This window comes from Tenrec ecaudatus, chromosome 15 (assembly GCF_050624435.1).
Source record: "Tenrec ecaudatus isolate mTenEca1 chromosome 15, mTenEca1.hap1, whole genome shotgun sequence".
NCBI classification, from domain to species: domain Eukaryota; kingdom Metazoa; phylum Chordata; class Mammalia; order Afrosoricida; family Tenrecidae; genus Tenrec; species Tenrec ecaudatus.
Genome location: NC_134544.1, coordinates 19,055,748 through 19,077,464, shown reverse-complemented (window position 1 = coordinate 19,077,464; position 21,717 = coordinate 19,055,748). Strand labels below are relative to the sequence as shown.

Genomic DNA, 21,717 nt, shown 5'->3' with positions numbered 1-21,717 from the left:
AGCGATGTCTGACGCCACCCAGTGGCGGTGGGTTTTAAGCAACATGGGAATTTTTTAAAAGTGGTTTAACCGGGTGTCTTGCCAGCAGCCAGAGAATGGCTAAGGAGTAAGAAATGAACTACTACTTCTCTGACCTAAAATAACTCCAAAGCAGGAAGTTGTGCGTGTGCAGCACTGTCACACTCGAAGGGCCTGAAAGTAAAACCAATCTAATGCCATTAACTTTGAAATCAGTTTCAACTCATTCTCCTAAAATTCAAGAAATGATGAACAGACCTTATCAATCTAAGTTACGTATAATGAACTTGTGGCCTCAGACCCTTCCATATATGAAACATTCTCTGTTGGAATGTTAAGTTTAGCTTCAAGGCCTCAGAATGAGGGGACACGTTATCTAGAAATGTTTATAAAAACAAAACAAACCCAGCTCTCTGCCATAGAGTCAATTCTGACTCACAGGGACCCTACAGGACAGAGGAGAACTGCCTCTGAGGGTCTCTGAGGCTGTAAATCTTTATGGGAATGGGAAGCCTCATCTTTCTCCCTCAGAGCAGCTGGTGGTTTCGAACTGCTGACCCTGCGAAGGGCACACACAGACTCAGCCGGGGATCAGCACCTGACTGGCCCCTGCAGGCAGATGATGGCGACCGCATGGCTAACCTGGATGAGGAGGGGATGCGTGGGCCATCTGTCAATGGCACTCCACTTCATGGCCGGCTTCTTCCCCACGCTATTGTAGTATCGATAAATGGCATTTAAGCTGCTGCCTGAAACAGACAGGGGCCGCTTCGTAAATGTGTTTTGATTAGGATGAAAATAAAAAACAGACTAGTCGAGGCAGTAATTTTATGTTCAGAGCAGGCGACTGCGTCTAGACCGAATCAGTCGCATTACAATCGCTCCAGTGCCTTAAGATGCACAGAGGCTGACGGCTCTGCACAGGCAGGTCACCCAAGGCGATCGATTCCAGCAGACCTGCACAGATCGCCGTGGCCAACGTCTCTGGTGGGAAACCAACCGGCTGGCCCTGGACTCCTGAAGTAGACGCAGCTGCAATTGCAGGGGCCGCGTCTTACAACGGAAACCGTGCTAGATTTTGTTTTCCCGGCGATGGAGGTAATCACCCCTGTGCAGAAAGCGTGGTGGCCGGAACGGGCAGCGAGGCAGGAGGCCGCTGTGCTAACAGGTCCCTTCCAGAACCGCTCCTCCCTTTGTATTCTGTCCTCTGCAGAACGGATGACGCAATTCTGGGTCCCGGGATCTTGGGCAGTTTTTCTTAATTATTCGAGAGAAATCGTTCTGTGACTGTAAAACTTATTTAATCATCCCTCTGGAAAGCTTCACGCAGCTTCTAGCCATTTCTACAAGCAGCATCTGGCCTAAAGAAAGAATGTGCTTCCCGGGGGGAGGGTTTCCCGCCCCTGCAGCTCAGGTGTTCCCGGCCTCACTAAGGCATCACGGAGAAATGCAAGGCAGGAAGCGGGGACCTTGAAGTTTCAAAGATGTGGTTAGAACCAGGCATGCCATCCTTTGAGAAATAACCACCTCCTGAACGCATCTCATTTTGCGTCAGACTTTGGCTTGTGTAGCTGTTTTCAAGCAAGGCATCGGTATCAGCTTAAAACAATGGTTCTCAACCTGTGGGTCATGACCCCTTTGAGGGTCAAACGACCCATTCACAGGGCTCACCTAAGACTATCGGAAAACACATTATGATTTACAGGGCAATGCATAACAGTAGCAAAATTAGTTATGAAGCAGTAATGAAATAATTTTATGGTTGAGGGTCACCACAACATGAGGAACTGTATGAAAGGGTCTCGGCATTAGGAAGGCTGAGAACCACTGGCTTAAAACTTTGTTAAGATCCGATTCGTTCTCCGGGAATCTAGTCCCGATACTCTGAAGCTGTAGAGGCTTGTCTGCCAGAGAAATCGGCACTGCAGCTCTCCAGGGTATCTGAGAACAGAGGCGTGCTCATCGCTGGCTGGTGGTCTGCACAAGTATAAAGCACATCACAGGCACTGGGTGCTTCTTCCAGGCGCCTCTCCCCTCCCCTGCTTTAGTGATAACAATAGGCACTAATCACCTCCTAAAGCAAATGGGGAATCAGCATCACGTTGGTCCCCACACCTGGGGGAGGATGCAGGGGGGGTCTGCATGATGTAATGGCATGATTTATTACAAGCCTGGAGAACTCTGCAGCTCCCTGGGAAATGGACGGGAAACAGCGAAGGGTCGTGCTTCCTGAAATCAAGACCACTGACAGGAGTTTGCAAAAGGGCCCCCTTCTCCCCCAACACACACACACGCACGCACGCGCGCACACACGCACACACACATGCATGGCGTTCGTGTCACCAGCAACCAAGCCCCGGGTGAAGCATAACAGGAACGCCCTACGCGCTCTCTCCTTTTCACATTCAACAGACTACACGGAGCTTCAGGGAGTTTCAGGGAAAGGCATTAAAAGACGACAGAATTCCCCCCAAAATTTTCTGAAGCCCTCCCCACCATAATAGGGCACCACCAAAGCGGGAGTTTTTTTACAGGGAGCAAGGACGTGCCTGGAGGTTCGTTAGCGATCCACCACAGAGCCTGGGACACTTGCACCATTGCCTGCCGGCTGCCATTTGTAATTCCCGCAGACTGGCCAATAACTCAAGGAGCAGATGAACCGTGTGATTTCAATAGACTGACCTGAACTCTCCTGTTTAAAGGAGACCGGTCGGATTTGCCATTCATATCTCAGGTGACGGGGCCTCTCCTTGCAAGCTCTCTTGGCCGAGGTCACCTCCATCCCCCCTTCATCTCTCCCCTGTCCCCCAGGTTTCAGAAGCGGTGCCCTTACCTGTGGTGGAGCAGCTGTACTGCGGATACTGTGTGAAGGCAATCGCCCTTTCAAGTCCGTCTCTCTCCATCTCCTCAATTGCTTCTTCAGTTAAAGGATGGACATACCGAAATCCAATATAGTATTTGTGAGGGGCTATTAGGAAGCACGGGTGGAAAGGAGAGAGTATTAATCTTGATATGGATTTCCTGGAGTCACCAACCTTAACGCAGTGCCAAGAACAAAGGGCGGTTAGCCCAATTCCTCCGTGGCTTGGAGCATGTGGGCTCCGGGAGAAGGCCCCGGAGACTGGTGGCTCTTGGGCTGCTCCGTGGCCTTTTCACCACTATTCTCTACTGAAGGGTTAAACGTCCTTGACTCAGAACAGGAGCTCTGGTGACGTCATGGGTTACGCCTGGAGTTGATAGCCGCCTGGTCAAGAGTTCAAACCAGCCACTCTGAGGGAGAAAGATGAGGCTTTCTGCTCCCGTGCTCGGACACCCACAGGGGCCGTTCTACCCTGTCCTGCAGGACCACGATGGGCCCGAGCAGACACGAGGGCAGGGGCTCTGGTTTCCTTTCTTTTGTTTGGTTGCTCAGAACAGTTGCCTTTGAAGCTCACGCTTCCGCTCTGGGCCGGGAAGAGAGTGTGCATCAAGAGAAGGGAGGGAAGAAGACATGCTGAACCTACAGCGTAACGCCCCCCCAGAGGAACCCCCAGACGTTTGGGAGTTTGGTTGTGTTCCATTACAGCCGCATTTCCAAACAAGGAAGCAGAGACTCTGAAAGGCTTTCCTTCACCTGCCCAAAGCTACACCAGTAGTTGGGCCATCAAATGATACCCTAAGTCCCCGACCCCAAAGCCCATGCTCATGCCACGCTCTGCCTGATCTTGCCACCGAGTGCCCCCGGCCAGCAGATCACCAGGTTCATGTGGCCAAAGGCCAACACTGAACTTCACACACGCTGGAGATGCTCAGGGAAGGGTCAGTGCCGACGCATGAGCGCAACCACTCCTCCCGCTGAACAGACAAGGAAGCGGCAGCTGTGCTTCACCTGTGGCTCCAGGTGGGATGCGAGTCACTGTAGCTGGTACCAACACGGCCGGGGTCAGCTGCTGGCCTTTGTGGCCCTTCCCACAGCTCGTCGTCCACTGCCTCTGCCCTCCTGCATCTTTCTACCCCTGGACTTCAAAAGACTTGCCCTGGTGGCGTAGTGGGTATGGGTTGGGCTGCTAATAACAAGGTCAACAGTTCAAAACCAGCAACCACTCCAAGGGAGAAAGACGAGACTTGTTACTCCCAGCCATGAGTCAGAATGGACTTGACGGCAGGGAGTGTGGAGTTTTTGGTTCTTCAAAGGCACACACAACCAGGCAGTGTCCCTTTTGCCGCCGTTGCCCACAGGCCGAAGCTGACTCATAGGGAGCACCCGTCGGAGCAGAGCTCTGCTCCCTGGGTTCTCAGGGCTTGGCAGCAAGACCTTTCTCAAGGTGTCACTGAGTGGACTCAAACCTCCAGCCTTTCGGGAAGGGGCAGTACATTCATGGAGTGCACAGGGCAGGGACCCCCAGGGACATGCATGGCTTTTTGTCACTCACTGCCATCAAGTCAACTCGGAGTCATGAGGAGCCCTGGTGGTGTGTGGGTTATACACTGAGGTGCTAAGCACAAGGTCAGTGGTTTGAATCCACCAGCTGCTCCACAGAGGATGAGACAAAGTCTCAGAAACCCAGAGGGGCAGTTTGCTCTGCCTTATAAGGTCTCTGAGCCAGCTTTGGCAGGCACCCATGCATCCCTAAGATGGATAGTGCCCCTCAGGGACACAGTTCGTTCCCTTGCTATCGCAATCTGGTTACACAGCGAGGACCCTGGGAACACACCGAGTAAGGCCACGAGGAGGTCGCTGTCCAAAGCGTCAGCCAATGCGGCACCAGGCACACAGGTGCAGAAGGGCTCCGCCTACCAGTGCAGACCCTCGGACGGACATCCGCCCCAGGGATGCCCGGGCACAGGCACCAGCAGGTCATGGCTAGGCGACAGCAGCTTAGATTCAGAGGGGACGGCACCATGATCTGGTTGCTGACTAAGGAAAGGGCGGGTGTGTGTGTGTCTCTTCAGAGTAATTGTTGGCTGCCCACCCTCGGAGGCCTGATGCTTTCCGTCGTACAGTCTGGTGGACCGCAGTTACAGCAGGCCAGGGACACGGCCTGCAAGCGAGGTCCCAGTGAGCAATGGTGCAAACACGCGGTGGTTCCTGCTGAAACTGCCAACCGCCGCAATGTTGCTAAACATCTGTTTTACACACTCCTGTGATGGGCGCAGAGCGCTCAGTGGGGTTTGCTTGCTCGTCTATTTTGAGGCGATACAGTTATCAGCCTGACAGGGAAAAAAATCCCAATGCCACTGCCAGCCAGCTATCTTCTCCGATCTTGTCCGCCGGGCAGAGGGTGGTCCCTGCAGTATGGCCAACTGGGAGGGGTGGAGTGAGAGGCTGCCCTGCCCAGGCAGATAGAGGCACTGCCATCTGAGGTGACAGCTGGGAAGAACAGATAAGGCTTTCTCAGCAGGTTAGTTCGAACTGGCCTGCAGCCCTGGTTTGGGGAACAGAGCGGGGACCTAGGGAGCAGCAAGCTGTGGCCCGAGGACTGGCTGGCCAGGTCGGGTGGGGGCGGGGGGCGGTGAGGAGGGAAGGCCTCTGGCATTGGGCCCCACAGGGGACACTGGCTCTGCCCACCCAACGTCCCCTCCCCCCCCCCGCCCCCCCCCCGGTGAGGACTCATGGCAAGAACCACCGAAAGGGAAAATGAGCCAAGCAAGTGGGTTTTACTGTCAGGAATACGTCATTCCTTTGCAGCCCACGAGTGCGGCACGGAGAGTGGCTCAAACATGGCGTCTGCAATGGAGAGTCTGAAATAATTAACGCCAGGTTTCCTGAATCTACTTCAGAACCTACCGCTGGAGGCCACCTGGGAACAATGGCAAAAGCTCGTGAGTTCCTTGAATTGTCAGCGTGGGCCAGAGCGGAGGGTCAGCGGTTCATTTTCACAATGAGCCCAGGCGGCGCCTGGTGTGCCATTTTCGAGAGGGGGCTTAGTGAGGTGGCTGAAGTCACACAGCCAGGAGGGGGAGGCCAGGCTGGGCCACGGGCCTCCCGTACAAAGAACGGAGCTACACTACAGAGCGGTGCTGACTGCTGTCTCAGAAGCCTCCATCCAAACAGTTCAGCTCTAACGGTCAAGAATGCTTTCCTCGGTTCAGACTTAAACTTCTCTCTTCCCTTCGCCTGTCTCTAAATTTCTGCAAAGCAGGGCAGCTTGATGACACCAATTCCAAGCCACAGTTCCTGCCACATGGCTCTGTATTACGGGGTTGGCCAGCTCTATGCAAAACCAGTGGACCTCAAGATTTCCGCCCCGGCCGCTCAGCCAAGCTAGTTCCCTCAGAGTCCGGCACATGACCCCTTCCCATCTGCTTGTCTCACATCTTAACACCTGCTTGACTAAAGACAATGCTTCCCAGTAGAAATAAACAGCATTAAAATTAACTGTGGCTTCTAAGAAAGAGAGGATAAGAGGGAAGAGAAAAAGAAAAGAGAAGATGAGAAACAAGCCAATAAAAAAGACATACAACGCAGGAGAGAAAACTGCAAGGGGAGCAAACCAGAGGCCAGCCTGGGTCTTATCTCCGAGCCCCACACCCAGGCAGTGGGACAAGGAAAGTGTCTCCTGAGGGCCGGGCCCCTGGGTGATCTCCTGTCTCCTTCCTGAAACCCTTCCCCTGAGGAGTCCCGAGCCAGGTGGTACAGGCAGCCCTTAGATTACTGGGTTTCACTTGACCTTGCTCCACGGAACATTGCGTTTTGTTTACCAACTGAAGGTCTCCCGCACCCCTGCATCTAGCAACTCTCCTGGCGCCACTGCCCAACACTACGTCTGCTTTGGGTCTGTGTGTCATGGCCTGGTGATTCTTGTATTTCACACTTTTACTGAAGGCTGGCTAACACTTAGTAGTCACTCGATGCCATTGGGTTGATTCACAGTTCCCAAGACTGTAACTCTTTCCTGGAGTAGAACGCCCCATCTCTTTCCCTCAGAGAGGCTGGAGGTTTCAAACTGCTGGCCTCGAAGTTAGCATTCCAACACATAACCACCATGCCACCAGAACTCCCATGGTGTGCACCTGGGAGTAGCAAATGCCAAGGTGAGAGGCCAGAGGGATGCTGGCGATGATGGGTAAGGTCATGTGCCACCCTGGCTGGGCCAGCATGCTCCCTCTTTCATGCCAGGCTCAGTGGCCTTACAGTGGAGGACAGCGTAGTGCTGACACCAGATGCTGGCATGGTCATGGCATTGGTTGTTGGTGATCTAATTAGCCATTCACCCAAAAAGGCTAGGCAGTGGTAACAGCCTCAGTCCATTTCCTCATGAATTCTGTCCCAAGGCAATGACAGGCGCACGGTAGAAGGCTCTTGCCCTGTAATTCAGCTCAATTGAACACACATCTCAACCTTCCTTTGGAAGCTAATGTTCCTGGTCTTTAGCTTTTATCTGAAACACAAAGAGGCCAACAAAAAGGCGACCCAGTCAAGGGCAGGACCTCAGGACTGAGCCGAGACCATGTGTGCTGCAGAAACTCCAGCAGCTCCTGGGACCCAGGTGTCATTGATACTGATTGCGCTTTCCACTCTCAGTGTCAAAAGCACACACCTGAACATGCTCGTTACCTGTGCTGGGGGAAAGTTCATCCAGCAGTTTCACCATCCCTTCTCCTTGCTTTGACGTCCACATCTTGATAGGGGACCCGCCCCCGATCCTCTGGTACTGCTCTTGGATCCGGGGGGTGCGGCGCTTGGCGATGATGGGAGCCAGCTTACTAACACATTCAACAGGGAGGGAAATTGAGTTTAGTCCACCTGGGCCAGGTGAGAAACATTTTCTACTCAATTAAAAGGGAAAAAATGATGGGCAGGATTTCTCCCTAAAGAGTGTAGAAGCTTGAGGCCATGCAGGTGGGTCTAGAGCAGAGAGCGAGCTGGACACTGCTGAGGGATCTGCACCGCTGCTCCCCAAGTTACTCTGGAGGGGCACCCCCGGGTTCCTGCCACCAAACACCCATGCAGAGAGTCCTGCAGACCTGGCGACTAGCATGAACGAGGACCTAAATCATGTGGCCCATGCAACATCTCGAGGACATTGTCAGTTGGGAGGGCATGTACACAGAATCCTTGAAGGGGGCATCTCGTCAGGGCACTTCATGATGAGCAGAAAGACCAAGGGGGCCGATCACCCCCCAGAAGCACCATGGAAAAAATCCCTGGATGTCTTTTTCCTGAAGGCCAGCCAGCAAGAACCTATGGAGCACAGCTCTGCCCGGACACACAGTCAGGCTGCAACTGGAACATGGAGGGGGGGGATGGTGTGTGTGTGTGTGTGTGTGTGTGTGTGTGTGTGTGTGTGTGTGTGCGCGCGCGCGCGCGCGCGCAAGGCATGCATGTCTATGCAAAGGGGGCTTCAAAAGTTTGTGGGAAGTGAAGTGAAAGGGTTGTGGAATCTTCCCACATGCCTGTTGAAGGCCCCTCGCATGCACACTTGGGTCTCCACAGACCATTTCCCAGTGAGAGTACCTGCCTGGGGCGAGCACTGGTTTTTTGCGGCAGGAAAGGAACACTTGTTTCTGCAGCAAATGCTTTTCGTACTAGCTGTCTTTTTATTCACAGGCATGCATCGCATCCACTTTTCATGATAAAAACCAATTTTAAAAGAAGAGGGGAGAAAACACAGGGAATCCAGGACAGGTGAACCCCTCAGAGCCAGTGGTGAGTGGCAATACCGGGAGGGTGGAGGAAAAGTGGGGTAGAAAGGGGGAACTGATTACAAGGATCTACATATAACCTCCTCCCTGAGGGACAGACAACAAATAAGTAGGTGAAGAAAGACATCGGACAGTGTAAGACATGACAAAATAATAATAATTCTTAAATTATCAAGGGTTCATGGTGGGGGGGACTGAGGCGCTGATACCAAGGACTCAAGTAGAAAGCAAATGTAACTCAAGTAGAAAGCAAATGTTTTGAGAATGATGATGGCAACAAATGTAAAAATGTGTTTGACACATGGGTATGTATGTGTTGTGATAAGAGTTGTATGAGCCCCCAATAAAATGATTTTTTAAAAAGAAGGGAAGGGTGACCATAAAGGCCCTGGCCCCCTAGAGCCCACTCCTGAGATCACCTTTCAGACACCCCCTCCCACACCCGGAAGAGGGATTCCTCCGATCACCCACTCACAGGAGACACACAGGGCAACATTTGCCCCGCACCACCGCTCAAAGGGCCAGGGAGGAGGTGGGAAAAGGGCCGTTCCGAAGAGGGACTGCAGCTCCTGTCAGGACAGGGATGCATGCATTGTATGAGCTGCTGAATGGCTTCCCACAAGCACGCAGGAGGCCGAGGGGCAGCGGGACAGGGCAGTCAGGGCACCAGTGAACGAGGCCAGTGGCGTCACGGAAAATGACTCCGCTGCTGATGCAGAGTGCAAACACCCCTCTAAAGGCACTCGGAGGGGTGGGGTCAGGTCAGGACAGTGTGCCTCCCGGGGCTCGGGGTCGGGGGTGGGCTGGGGTATGCACACTTGCCCCCACTCTCCTGGCAAGCCTTCCAAAGCTGCACCCCTCTGACAGAGAACAGAAATCCACAATGCTGCTCTCACCGCCACAAGACACCCGTGAACATGTGTTACCAGAGAAGACAGACACACAGCAGCAGACTTGCGATTCAAACAGACCAAGCACGTGGCCCCGTTACTGAAAAGCGCAGGGGCGCGCAGCGCACACATCTTACTTTTGCCATGGGAGCGTCATGAGGTCCCGGTCCAGGAAGAGCCTCAGCAGGAAGTCGTGAACATCCCCCAGGGTTTCTGGGCCGCCCATGTTCAGCATCAGGATCCCCGTCCTGGGCTTCCTGTGAAAGCACGGTGGGAAGGGCACTGGCAGCGCTCGTTTCCCGGTAGGGTGGACTCTTATCTCCGAGAGCATGCTCTCGTCTCATCTACAGCGTTAGGACTTGAGGCTCCCTACCCGGCTGCCCAGCCACCATCCAGCGCAGGCCTCTGGGTCTCCATGGTCCAGTGCAAGCTCTGGCCTGAGGAGCCCGGTTCTGCCCGACGCTGGGCTCGGTGGCTGGAGGTGTTGCTTGATTCAACTATGGGCCCTACTTCAGAGCCCCGTGCCTGGGACTGAGAGACGCAGACTTGACCACACAGGTCCCGTGGCACTCAGCCACCGCCCACCTCCGAGGGTTGTTTAGGGGATTACGGCCAGGTCCCGATGTGGCTCCGAGGGGTCCTGGTGGTATAGTGGGTCATGAGGTAGACTGCTAACCGAAAGGTCAGTCCGAGGGGGAAAGCTGAGACTTTCTGCTCTGGAGAAGACTTGCAGTCTCGGGAACCCGCAGAGGCGGTCCTGCTCTGGCCTTTAGACTGGAATAGATTTGATGGCAGCGGGGCGTTGTGAGTTGAGTCAAGGGGGTGCAAATGGGTTGCACTCAACTACTAGCCTAAAGGTGGAGCGTTTGCGGCCGCTCAGCAGTCCCTTAATGAGAGGTCTGCTGCAATGGACTTCCATTCAGAGGCAGCCAGGAACCCTGATGGAGCCAGTAGGCCCCCTGGATTTGGGTTTGCTTGTTTGTTCCCCATCGGAGCCCTTTTGTCGTTGCTGGGTGCTGTCAGGTCAGGTCTAACTCAGAGCCACTCTGCACGGCACAAGGAAACACTGCCCGGTGCTCGCCATCCTCACGGCTGCCACGCACGGGGTGTTCTTGGATTGCACACAGAGAAGTTAGGGTTTCCCCATAAAGATAAGCTTCTGAAGTACGAGGGGGGCTTGTAATAGCCTGGGGGGGGGACCCATTGTCCTCTCCTTCCCTTTTCCACAACCTTTTTGAAGGCACCTCGCCTAGCAGGCCATTTCTCTCTATGACCTGCTTTCCACGAGTCCACTGCTAGTGACTCTGAGCTTGAATCAGCACTTACTGCTCTGCTCTCTTCTCCTGCCCCTGCCCCTCCTGGCTGTTTCCTGCACCACAGACTCAGTTTACACCCTGCCCAACAGCTTCCACCCAGAGGGGCCTTGCCCAAATTGGGTGATGCCGCCCCGGGGGTGCTGGGGCGGTCCATGGGGCTGCCAGAGCAGACCCCTACACTGTCCTGGGTGATGGACTACAGTACAAATGGTGTGAGTCGCCAGGGGGCACTGAGTCTTTCCTTTTTGTTTTTTTCTTTCTTTCTGAAAAGAGTTTGGGATCCTGTGCTTTAAAATCACATCTCTAAACAATCCCTGCAGGAAACTGCCCTTGCTCACGGGGTCCAAGTGGGGTCCAAGTGCGAAACACACAGAGAAGCAACAAGGAAGTAACATTGTAACAGAAAGACTGAGGCAGGAGGCGCCTGGGAAATTAAAGACGCTGAGGTTCTGTGTGGAAATGTAAACCTGTAAAACCCAGAGCTGCTCCGGAGCTCCACAGCCCAAGGTGGACGGACTTAGGAAGAGGTCTCTACACCTGCGTCATGACAAGGGCCAGGAACTTCCCACCTGCCACTGGGGTTCTGAGTCCCCAAACAGGACAAGCCTTGCAGCCCGACTGCAAGGCTGGAGGGGGAGGGGGGCAACTAAAGACCAGAGATCTTGTCTTCCACTCGTTCTTGTGTCTCTTCTTGCACTTCCAGGGATTGAAACGTAACTCAGATGCCATGGAATTCAGCATTTGAAAGTGTACAATTCAGTGGGATTTTTAAAAAGCACATTCACAGGGCAGCACACTGGTATTTTGCTCCCACCGCCGACTGCAAGAACTGAGGCGCTTGAATTAGGGTGCTGGTGAAAGGTATTGAAAGGACCTTGGACTGCCAAAAGAACAAACAGGTCTTGGAAAAAGCACGGCCAGGGTGGTGAGAGCCCATCTCACATACTTTGGACATGCTATCAGAAGGAACCTGGAAAAAGACGACACGTTCGGTGAAGTGGAAGGGCAGGGGAAAGGGGGAGGTCCCTCAAGGAGATGAGCTGACACAGTGGCTACCACAATGGATTCAAACGTAGGAACACTGCTAGCCTGGTGCAGGACCGAGCGGGGCAACGTTTGGTTCTGCTAGAACTCAGAACTAATTCGAAGGCACCAGCAACCACGTGGCCATTTCCCAGTGAACGGGCTGCCTTCAGTTCATTCTTGCCAAAGCAGCTGGAAATAGCCAGTCTGCGGTTTATCCAAATCACCATTGTCCAGATGTGGAGAGGCCTACTTCCCACTGTGAACCGCCGACCACCTCCACCTCCCAGTGAGTAAGGCACACAGGCTGAGACAGTGTGCACGTTGGGAGAGCAGGTCTTAGGGTCTTCTAGCGCGAATGAGCTCAGGATACAACTTTTCAGCCGCCGCCAACGGGGGCTAGCAGTGATGGGATGCAGGGGTGTGGCAAATATCCCAGGTGGGAGTGGTCCCTTGACCAAACACTGTCAGGGAATGGGGTTGAAATCTGAATTCTCAGGTGAGGCCCCCACCCAAACAAAAAGCCAAGGCCGAGGTGAGGGGAACAGCGCAGTGAGGCAGGCACTGTTCTCCAGTAGACTCCTCCTCAAGACTACCTGCACAGGAGATCCTGGGGGCGCTGTGGCTAAGGGCTCAGCTGTGAACCGGAAGGACGGGGGCGGGGAGGGGGAAGGATGGGGAGGTACAGATTTCCACGTGGAACAGGTGGCTTCTGTGACAATGACAGCCGGGGAAGGCCTGGGGCTGGTTCGACTCTGTTCTGTTGGGTCGCTGTATAATGGAATCGACAAGACTGGACAGCCACGGGTAGGTATAGTTGTTTTTAAGGAGGATTAACTGAGATAGCCTTTCACAGTGTTGCCTCACGCCAGGCTTTCTCAACCTCTGCACTCCCGACATTACGTAAGGAGCCATCTTTGTGGGCTCTAGTCTGTGCACTGTGGGATAGGGGTAGCGCCCTCATCTCTCCCCCTTCGGTGCCAAGAGCGCCCTCCCACACCCTATCCCCATGGGGATCTGCTAAGAGGCAGGGGATCTGATGGACCCCCTGCCTTGCTAACAGAATCCCCTTACGACTTCTCTGACCAGAACCAAACCAAAACCAAACTCGTTGCCAGCGAATGAATGCTAACTCATAGTGATCCCCTGTGGGCTTCTGAAGCTGTAACCGTTTATGAGAGTAGAAAGCCCACTGCAAGAAGCTGCTGGTGGTGTCAAACAGCCGACCATGAGGATCACATCCCAATGTGTATGCCACCAGGGCCCAGCACTAAGTCACCCAACTGACATTTCGGAGTCATCTCTTGATACCTTGAAAATCCCAGATTCATTATTTTGTGACGATAACATCCCTTTCATCTCGCTACTTGGTCGGCTGCCATTCCCCAGGGATCCTGTCTTCCTCCTGCAAAATCTGTGACTCACAATAAATTAAGTGTGTGTCTCAGGGGACGCTGCCTGTGCGCAAATGATGGGCTAGACAGCCCCGGCAGAGGGGCTGGCCTGAGCCACAGAGGGTGGCCGCATTCAGACGGGATTTAGAACTGCGTTTTTCATCTACAGCACCTGAGCTCGGAGCAAGAGCTGCTCAACATGGGACGGTACTTGGCCCTGCTCCCGGTTTGACAAACCCGTGTTGAGAGGGAAGCACAGCAGTTGAAAATACCTCAAAGCGAAGGCACTTAATTTAAAACGGGGTCCTGCATGAGAAGTGGAGCATTAGGAAGGCCTGCTCGGACGCCAGGTCCCAGAACATGGAGTGCCAAGCTTCCATCAAGGGCCCGCTCCTCCCCCTCCAGACAGGCCCCACCTGGGGCCAAGGCAGAAGGGTGGCAGACCCCTTTGTTTAAGTGCAAAACAATGTGAATGGTGAAGCATTTCCAATTTCTCACTTGCCATTGTTAGATTCTGGGACTCTCAACGGAAGTGCTTTGGCCTTTGAATTATTAAGTGTCTGTAGCAGAACTTCGACCTGATTCGTGAGTGTGTAAAGACACAGTAACCCCAATCAGAAAAAAACAACAAAATCCCCGCTCTTCTTCAAATCTAAAAGCCTGCCATGCTGTTTTGAAAACAAGGGGTTGCAAACTATGGCCTTCAGGCCAAATCTGCCTTTTCCCCTTTGTCTGTTTTTGTGAATAAAGTTTTATTGGTACACGGCGGGTTGCTTATTTTATCGGCTGTATTATGAGCTGTTGTTTTCAGGCTGTTACAGCAACAGAGTAACAACACAGATCGGGCAGCCCCCCAAAGCAGAAAAGACTCGCTGGCTAGCCTTCTCTCTACAGAACAAGCCTAGGGCCTGGCATCTGGCGTCTGCCCGGAGCTCCACGGAGCCTCTGGAGTCCCACAGACACAGGGCACATCCTGCTGTAAGATCCAAACACTAGATTCCCTCTAGGCCCCACAACATGGAAGGGGACAAGTCAATGATGACTTACTAAGGACTCTCTAGTGAAGTCATTAAAACTCATATAGAAGAATATGTGGGTGTCTGCGAGATCTCCGTCAATAAAGTTATCAAAGTAATACAGGTACAGTGGATTCACATTTTGGTAAGCAGGGGCTGAGTGACTATCGATGGACAGAGACAAACTGAGAGAGTTCACAAGGTGTGTATGGGAAAACCCCGTTCTCTGTCACCTCCATCTTTCCCTGAACTTTCTAAAGCTCCCTTGTATTGGCTGATGGGGTCGTTACATTCTTTTGCCTTTTGATAGAATTTAGAAAGCTGTGTTTGAATCATCGTGCTGGTGAAGAATGTGTAAAGTCTGATGGACTGACAGACAGATACATCTGTCTTGGAAGAAGCATAGCCAGAATGCTCCTTAGACCGGAAAGATGGCAAGACTCCGACCCATGTACTGCGGACATGTGTCGAGAGAGACCGGTCCCTGGAGAAGGCCATCCTGTTTGGCAGGGTGAAGGGGCTTCGAAAGAGAACAGGTGGCTCAGCAAGGCGGGCTGACCCCGAGGCTGCAACGATGGGCACTGGAATGGCTGTGAGACGCGCAGGCCTGGGTCCTGTTCCCTTCTGTTGTCCTTAAGGCCGCTGGGAGTGGAAACCAACTGGGGGGCCCTAATAACTTCGTCTTCAGATTTTCAATGGTGGGCCCTTTATGGTACATAGGTGTGACAGGGTGACTTCGCTGAATTTGCACTTACTTTGAAAATTCTTAAGCTGATTTTAGTAATTTATTATTAAGGCTATGTCTATTATTGATTTTTTTTTAACCACTAAGAATTTATACTCATGAAATGAATTCTCTTTTCAGGCTTCCACAGAAAGTCAGTTCTTCCCCCTCACACCAAATACTTACATGAAGCCCTAAGTACTGACAGGACTCTAAAGTACAGCCGAGGTGGACAAAGAGGGGCCGGTGCCAGCTCCCCACTCATCCTCGCCAGCCTCCTTTCCGGACTCGACCCTTTGGGGACAGGGCTGCAAAGGAGACAGCCTTTGCCCGCCTCTAACAGCCTCTCCCGACCAGCCTCAGCTCCCTCGGTGCTGTTTATAACCATGCTCTCTGGGCCACCAGCTGAAGAGCGATGGTGGAGTTAACCACAGAATCACCTGTAGATAGGCTCACTCTTTGTCCCTTTCAGAATAGAAGGTTCGCAGCTAGGACCACGTGCCAGGGCATGTTCGAGAACCAGCTCCTGGTACTCGCCTGTGTGCCTTTACTGAAAGCCGGGTGCACGGTTGAGTCTGTAGTTTGACTGGAAAGGAAGCCAACAAAGGAAAATGCCACCAAGCCACCTACAGACTGAGTGTGCCCATGCCTTCCCGCCCAGGCGGTCGGCATTCCCCGGTGTCTGCACCAGTAAGCAGGGAGCTTGGTTTGCGATACAATTAGACGCGTACCTCTTCTCAGGCTGCACTTGCGGTTTTGTGCTTTTGACCCTGGGCTGGGCTGTTGCCGTGGCTGCTGCTGAGGTCGCCGCCGCAGACTGACACCTCCATGGTCGCTGCACCCTCGAGCTTCCAGGCAGCACTGCAACAGAAGCAAGCGGGCTGTGAACCTGGGACGCAGCTGCTTTTGAAGAGCCCCCGTGAAGCACAAGATCACGGGTTCAAAACCACCACCTGCTGTACATAGAGAGGTGAAGTCATTTACTCTGTAAAGAGTCACAGTCTCAGAAACCCACAGGGGCAGTTCTACCCTGTCCTGCAGTAGAATCAACTCCATAGCAGGGAGTCTGTTTGGATCCAGGCCAGAGAGGGGCAGCTGGCAGCTCCCTCCCTATGTGTCATCCACAGCCTGGAGGAGGAGCCTGAGGAAAAGGGCAGCAGCCCTGGTCTGAGGAGTGAACATGGGGACTTACTTGAGGTCACTGCGCAGCTCTCGTTTCCACCCACAGTCTCCCCCAGACGCACCAGCGCTCTGTGGTGGCTGGACACGCGCTCTCTCGCCCCTCCTGCTGCCCAGGGCTGGAGTCTGCGTGGCCCAGGACACAGCCCACTTAGTGCCAGCACCCCTTTCCAACCAGGTTCCAGGTTCCCTGTCCTCAGTCCACTTCCGGAGGTGGCACAGTCCTCCTTGCCACCTGAGGAGTGGCCGAGGGTGGCTCTTTGCAGGGACAAAGCTGGAGCTGGGGCACACAGGCTGGGGTGTCCCAGAAGAAAGCAGGGGAGGCTGCAGGTCAGAGGCCACCCTGCTCAGGCCACTCTGCAGTGCAGGAACAGTGACTAAGCAGAGTCTGCCCTCCAGGTCATGATGAAGGTGTCCTCGGTAGAGGAGCATATTTAACATTTGCTCTAAGCGGCCCTGGTGGCACAGTGGTTAAGCCCTGGGCTGCTAAGTGAAAGGTCAGTGGATTGAACCGCTCCAGCCACCACACAGGAGAAAAGGCTTGGAGATCCACTCCAGCAAGATTATAGTGGGAGAAATCCCATCTGTCCTACAGGACGCTATGAGTCAGAACCCGCCTGACAGCAAGGCTTCCCTTGTTGTTGTTTTGGACCAAACACACTAAGAAGCCCCAGGGACACTGTGGTTAGTGCTCAGCTGCTAAGCAAAAGGTCAGAGGTTTGGCCCCGCCAGCCACTCCAGGAGAAGCAACCTTCCTGCATGGAAGCCCACAGGGGCAGTTCTGCTCAGGCCTGCAGGGTCACTGCAGGTTGGAATCACCTGGAGGACACATAACAGCGTGTGTCTTCAGGAGCCCTGGAGGTGTAGTGGGCACATGCTGCCCACCCCTGTAGAGGCCTGGAACCAAGGCTGCCGTATCGCTGAGGTCTGAGACTCCTGGAACACGGGGCTCACAGCTGACAATTACCCCGAAGGCCCGGCAGCAGCCGTATGTTCTGGGGCCGCCAGACCAACCCTGGGCGTGATCAAAAACTCACTGTTCGCCTCGGCTGTAAAAGGGCGATAAGGCGGATGCTGCAGGCTCTGGGGAGATTAGAGAAAGGTCGCTGTCCAGGCCCCAGCACTGCGCCCGGATACACTGTAAGACATTCAGCAGGGACTCCTCAGGCTTGTGGGCTTGCCTGAGCTGCACGAACTCATAGACTACCTGTGAGGAGGATTCTGTTTTCTGGTATGGATCCAAGAGGTTCTAATGTCTTGGCCCATCCACTCCCTGCCGCCCCAGCCAGGACTAGCAGGTTAGTATCCCAGATGTAAACCAAAAATAAAGAAACAAGTGGACAACGTAGCCGCAGTGAAGGAACTACTTCAAAGATTCAATTTACCCAAAACGAAGGCCAATCTGAAAAGCTCTGTAGGTATTTAAAAAGTAACTTAACTCACTCACAAAAAACACCCCAATATGAAAACCCCACGCCTAGACAGCCCCAGTAGTTAATTCTTCAAGGCATTTAAGAAGCTTGTTATTATCTGTAATTTTTTCAAATTTTAAAAGATACATATACTCACAATTTTTAAATTTAGAAGGAAATGCACAAATAACAATAATTAGTTCTTCTATGAGCTCTAATATTCATATATACACATGTGTATAGATATATATGGGTACAAATAGCTATAGGTGTGTGTTTATATATATATATATATATGCATGTATGGCATATACAGAAATCTACAGAAAAAAAATGGATGAGTTTAAATGTAGACACAGCTCTGTATATACACCTGTAACTATGGGGTCACTCCAAAAAGTTTGTGGGAAAATTGTATTGTCTTTTCATTCCATTTTTGCATGAACATTTCGAAGGCCCCTCATAAACACAGTGTGTGGCCTTCCCAGAGGGAAAAACAAACCCACTGCTGTGAAGCCGATTGCAACTGAGTGACCCTCGCTTCCAAGGCTGTAAAGACAGGAGCAGACAGCCTCACTTTCTCCCGCAGGGCAGGTGGTGGGTTTGAACCACAACCTGGTGGTTAGCAACCCATCACTACTGAACCCACTGGGACACAGAGAAGCTTCTTACTTCTGGAAGACACGAAACACAAAGCTTGTAAAACCTCACTTCTCCACCTTCTCCTGCAGAAGAGCTGATTTTTCTCACTAATGTTCATCCTTTCACACAAACCAACATGATTCGAGTGTCGCTGCCATATAAATGGAATCCCATGGTTTCGGACACTTATAACCTGGATAGCACAATTCAAAGTTCTCATCTTGTTCCCAAAAAAGGCGCCCTGGTGGCATAGTGGGTCATGCAACGGGCAGCAGTGCAAACCACCAGCCAGCCGCTCTACAGGCGAAAGATGGAGGTTTCTGCTCCTGGGAAGACCACAGCCTTGACACCCCACAGGGGCAGTTCTACTCACTTACCATCTACGAGTCAGAATCGACTCGATGAAAGTCAGCCTGCTGTGTCTTCATATTGTGTGTTCTCAAATCTTAGGCCTGTCCCCTTTAGTGACCACAAGGATAGACAGAAGATGAATTCCATGCTTCTTCCAGCCCCGTACCTGATACAATGTTATCTCTTCTTACAAGAGAATGCCTTTGGTCCCCAGGACCTTGTGAGTTGAGCCTCACTGTACACTGGTCCCTATTATGCTCCTAAAAGATGCACTTCTAACAGGGTATCTATCGGCTTTGGGGTGGTTCTCTACACACCACCCCCAGCAGGTACCAGGCTGATCGACTGGATAACTCTTAGAAAAGTGAGCCCGGCCTGTGTCCACTCACTGCCCAAACATTTGGGTTATCGTATACCTTAGCACGTGGCAGGGAGTCCCTGAGTGGCATTACAGGTTAAATAAACCCTCAACTGCTAGCCCAAAAGGAGTCCAGACGGCAGAGTGGTTCTTCACTGGGCTGCGGGATCTGCAAGGTCAGCAGTTCAAAACCACTCTCCTTCTCGGGAGAATGATGGGACTTTCTACTCCCGGAAAGGGCTCACCTCGGACACTCACAGGGGCAGTTCTACCCTGTCCTCTGGGGTCACTCTGAGTTGGAATCAACTCAACTAGCCTTGCAAAGGCCGTGGAGCAAGTCCCCTCGGCACACACCAGGGTAACTACAGCCACGGCACACAAGCAGCTTTCCCATCACAGTGGCAGTGGGATTTTCAGGGTCTCTAGTGACTACAAGAGCAGCAAGCTCTGCTTTGTGAAGCCCTAGTGGCCAGTGGTTTAAGCGCTTGGCTTCAATGGAAACCTGTCCCAGCTTCCCCAGAGGAGGAAGAGGTGGCAGTCTGCATCCCTCAAGAGGACAACCCCAGAAACCCGATGGGACAGTTCTACCCAGCCCTATGAGGTGACTGCGTCTGAATCAACTCGACCAAAAACCCAACTCTCTGCCATGGGGCCAAATCTGAATCAGAGCGAGTCTATAGGACAGGGTAGAGATGGCCCTGTTGGTTTCTTTGTGGTGTGGAAAGCCTCATCTTTCTCCCGTGGAGTGGCTGGTAGTATACAACTTTTGACCCTAGTCGGCAACCTGACACGAACCACTACACCTCCAGGACGAGAACCGGACACGGCTAGTCCCTTCTCCTGAATCTGCTAACCTCCAGGGCAGTCGTGTGTCTTCTGAGCTTTCTCCTGGGTCAGTCATGGAAGCTTCAGGGGGGCCAGGTGCCCTGACCACGGCTCACAGCTAAGAACGTGACTTTTCACAGGTCCTTGCCTAGGAGTGTCGGACCCAGCGTTCCATCAGCTCAGCCTGTGGACACAAGCCACTGTCACCACATGTCACCGTGGCACACCCAAATCGTACAAGGTGCTTAGCAGGCCCCACTTGTTCTGCAAATCTAAACAACACTGGCCTGTCGGTCCCTTGAGGGGTGCCGCCCAGTAGGGACCACCTGTGGGTGCTGTGGGCTGGCGAGGGGTCGCAGTGGACAGGCAGTGAGTGACCTGCAGCTGTGCCCCTGGAAGGCTGACGATGTGAAGTCTCTGTGTAGCAGGCCGCTGGGGCAAAACTTCCCTTCCAGCTTCCCGCAGCGCTGTGACCCGTTACCTGACCACCGGTAGACACGTAACCGGCGGCGGCGACACCACCCTCCTCCTCGCTCCTCCCAGGGGGACGGCCTCTTCCTGGGCCTCCGCCGCAGCGCCCTGACTCGCGGTTCCCGGAAGCGCCCCGGCCCTATGACCCGCGCTGCCCGCTGCCCACTGCCCGCTGCCGTGGTCGCCAGGACCGGCCCCGGGGCGGCCGCGACAGCCACTTACGCGGGCCGCGGAGAAGGGCGCCGGCAGTGCGCAGGGCCGCAGCCATGATGTGCAGGCGGGCGGCAGTCCGAGAGGCCTGGGCGGGAGCTGGGTGCCTCCGGCGGCGGCGCGCTCGCGTGTCGGCCTAGACCCGGACTCTCTCCCACGGCCGCCGGGGCCGCAGCCCACCTCCCGCGTCCGCGCCCAGCGCCCCGCGCCTGCACGCTCATTCGCGGCCTGGAGGGCGGGGCCAGGGGACACGCCCCGCGAGCGTGCCCGCCCCTGGTGGGAAAGGGGCGGGGCCGCGCCGGTCACGCCCTCGTCCCCGCCCCCGACGCGGCCCGCGCAGAGTGGGCGTGGTCTGCGAGCGCGGTGGGTCCCCTCAGTCTGTGCCCGGGCTGCAGCGGCCAATCGCAGGGCAAAGGACCTCGCAGACATTTCCACTTGTCCGGTGCCGTGCCCTGAGGGTTCCTAAGGCTCCAGTCCCTATGAAAGCAGACCCGGGGTTCCAACGGCCACCTTTGTTAGCCTAGCATTGACCATGGCAGCCACCACGGCATTCAGTGACAGGGCGAGCGTTAGTGGCACAGCTGTGAGGCGCTCAGCTGCTAACCAAAAGCTCAGCAGTTCAAACCCATAGGCCACTCTGCTGGAGATAGCTGTGGCTGCGCGCTGCTGTACAGATGATAGCGTTGGAGACCCTGTGGGGGCAGTTCTGCGCTGTCCCAGGCACTTCTGTCAAGGCTTTCCACTCCCATGAAGAGCTACAGTTTCTGAAACTCATGGGAGGCTGGTCTACTCTGCCCTATGGGGTTGTCATGAGTTGGAATAGACTCAGTGGCAGGGAGTTTGGGCTGAGTTTTTAAGTAGTATTTTGGACGCTGGGCATCAGAAAGGAACAAGCAAGTTGAGGGAGATGGGGTGTGCTATTGGTACAGATAACCCAGGGCAAGCACTCTGGCACCTTTCAACAAAGGCCTGAAGGAAGAAAGTGGGCAAGGCTGGTAGAACATTCCAGGCAGCTGGGGTCTAGATTGAATTGACAAGCAGTTTTTTGAAGCCCTTTGTGGAATTCGTTCATTTATTATTAGTCAGTCCTCCTTACGCCTGATGTAAAAAATATCAAGCTAAATGGTGGCCTCTTCTGGTACATGGTCCACAAATTGCAAGGAAATCTTCCTCGAGAAAGAGTAAAATTGGCTCCAAACATCAAACTGTCTTCCTATACCTTTTAGGAATACCCTCCTCTCCAGCGCAGAACCTAAGTTGTCC

General features: G+C 53.6%; 1 protein-coding gene across 2 annotated transcripts in view; it reads right to left on the bottom strand.

The window, feature by feature from the left end:
* FECH (ferrochelatase) overlaps positions 1 to 20,696 on the bottom strand; it is a 31,960-nt gene extending 11,264 nt beyond the window's left edge. Inside the window, exons 1-6 of one of the 2 annotated variants that reach the window (XM_075532544.1) lie at positions 20,467 to 20,696; positions 15,738 to 15,867; positions 9,671 to 9,790; positions 7,556 to 7,704; positions 2,852 to 2,986; positions 661 to 767 (exon numbers count right to left, since the gene is read on the bottom strand). In XM_075532544.1, coding sequence (XP_075388659.1) covers positions 661 to 767; positions 2,852 to 2,986; positions 7,556 to 7,704; positions 9,671 to 9,790; positions 15,738 to 15,867; positions 20,467 to 20,512 — 687 coding nt within the window. In that variant the 5' untranslated portion in view covers positions 20,513 to 20,696. The remainder of the gene's footprint in view (positions 1 to 660; positions 768 to 2,851; positions 2,987 to 7,555; positions 7,705 to 9,670; positions 9,791 to 15,737; positions 15,868 to 20,466) is intronic. The other variant, XM_075532543.1, reaches the window with a different exon arrangement.
* Between the last annotated feature and the right edge of the window lie 1,021 nt (positions 20,697 to 21,717).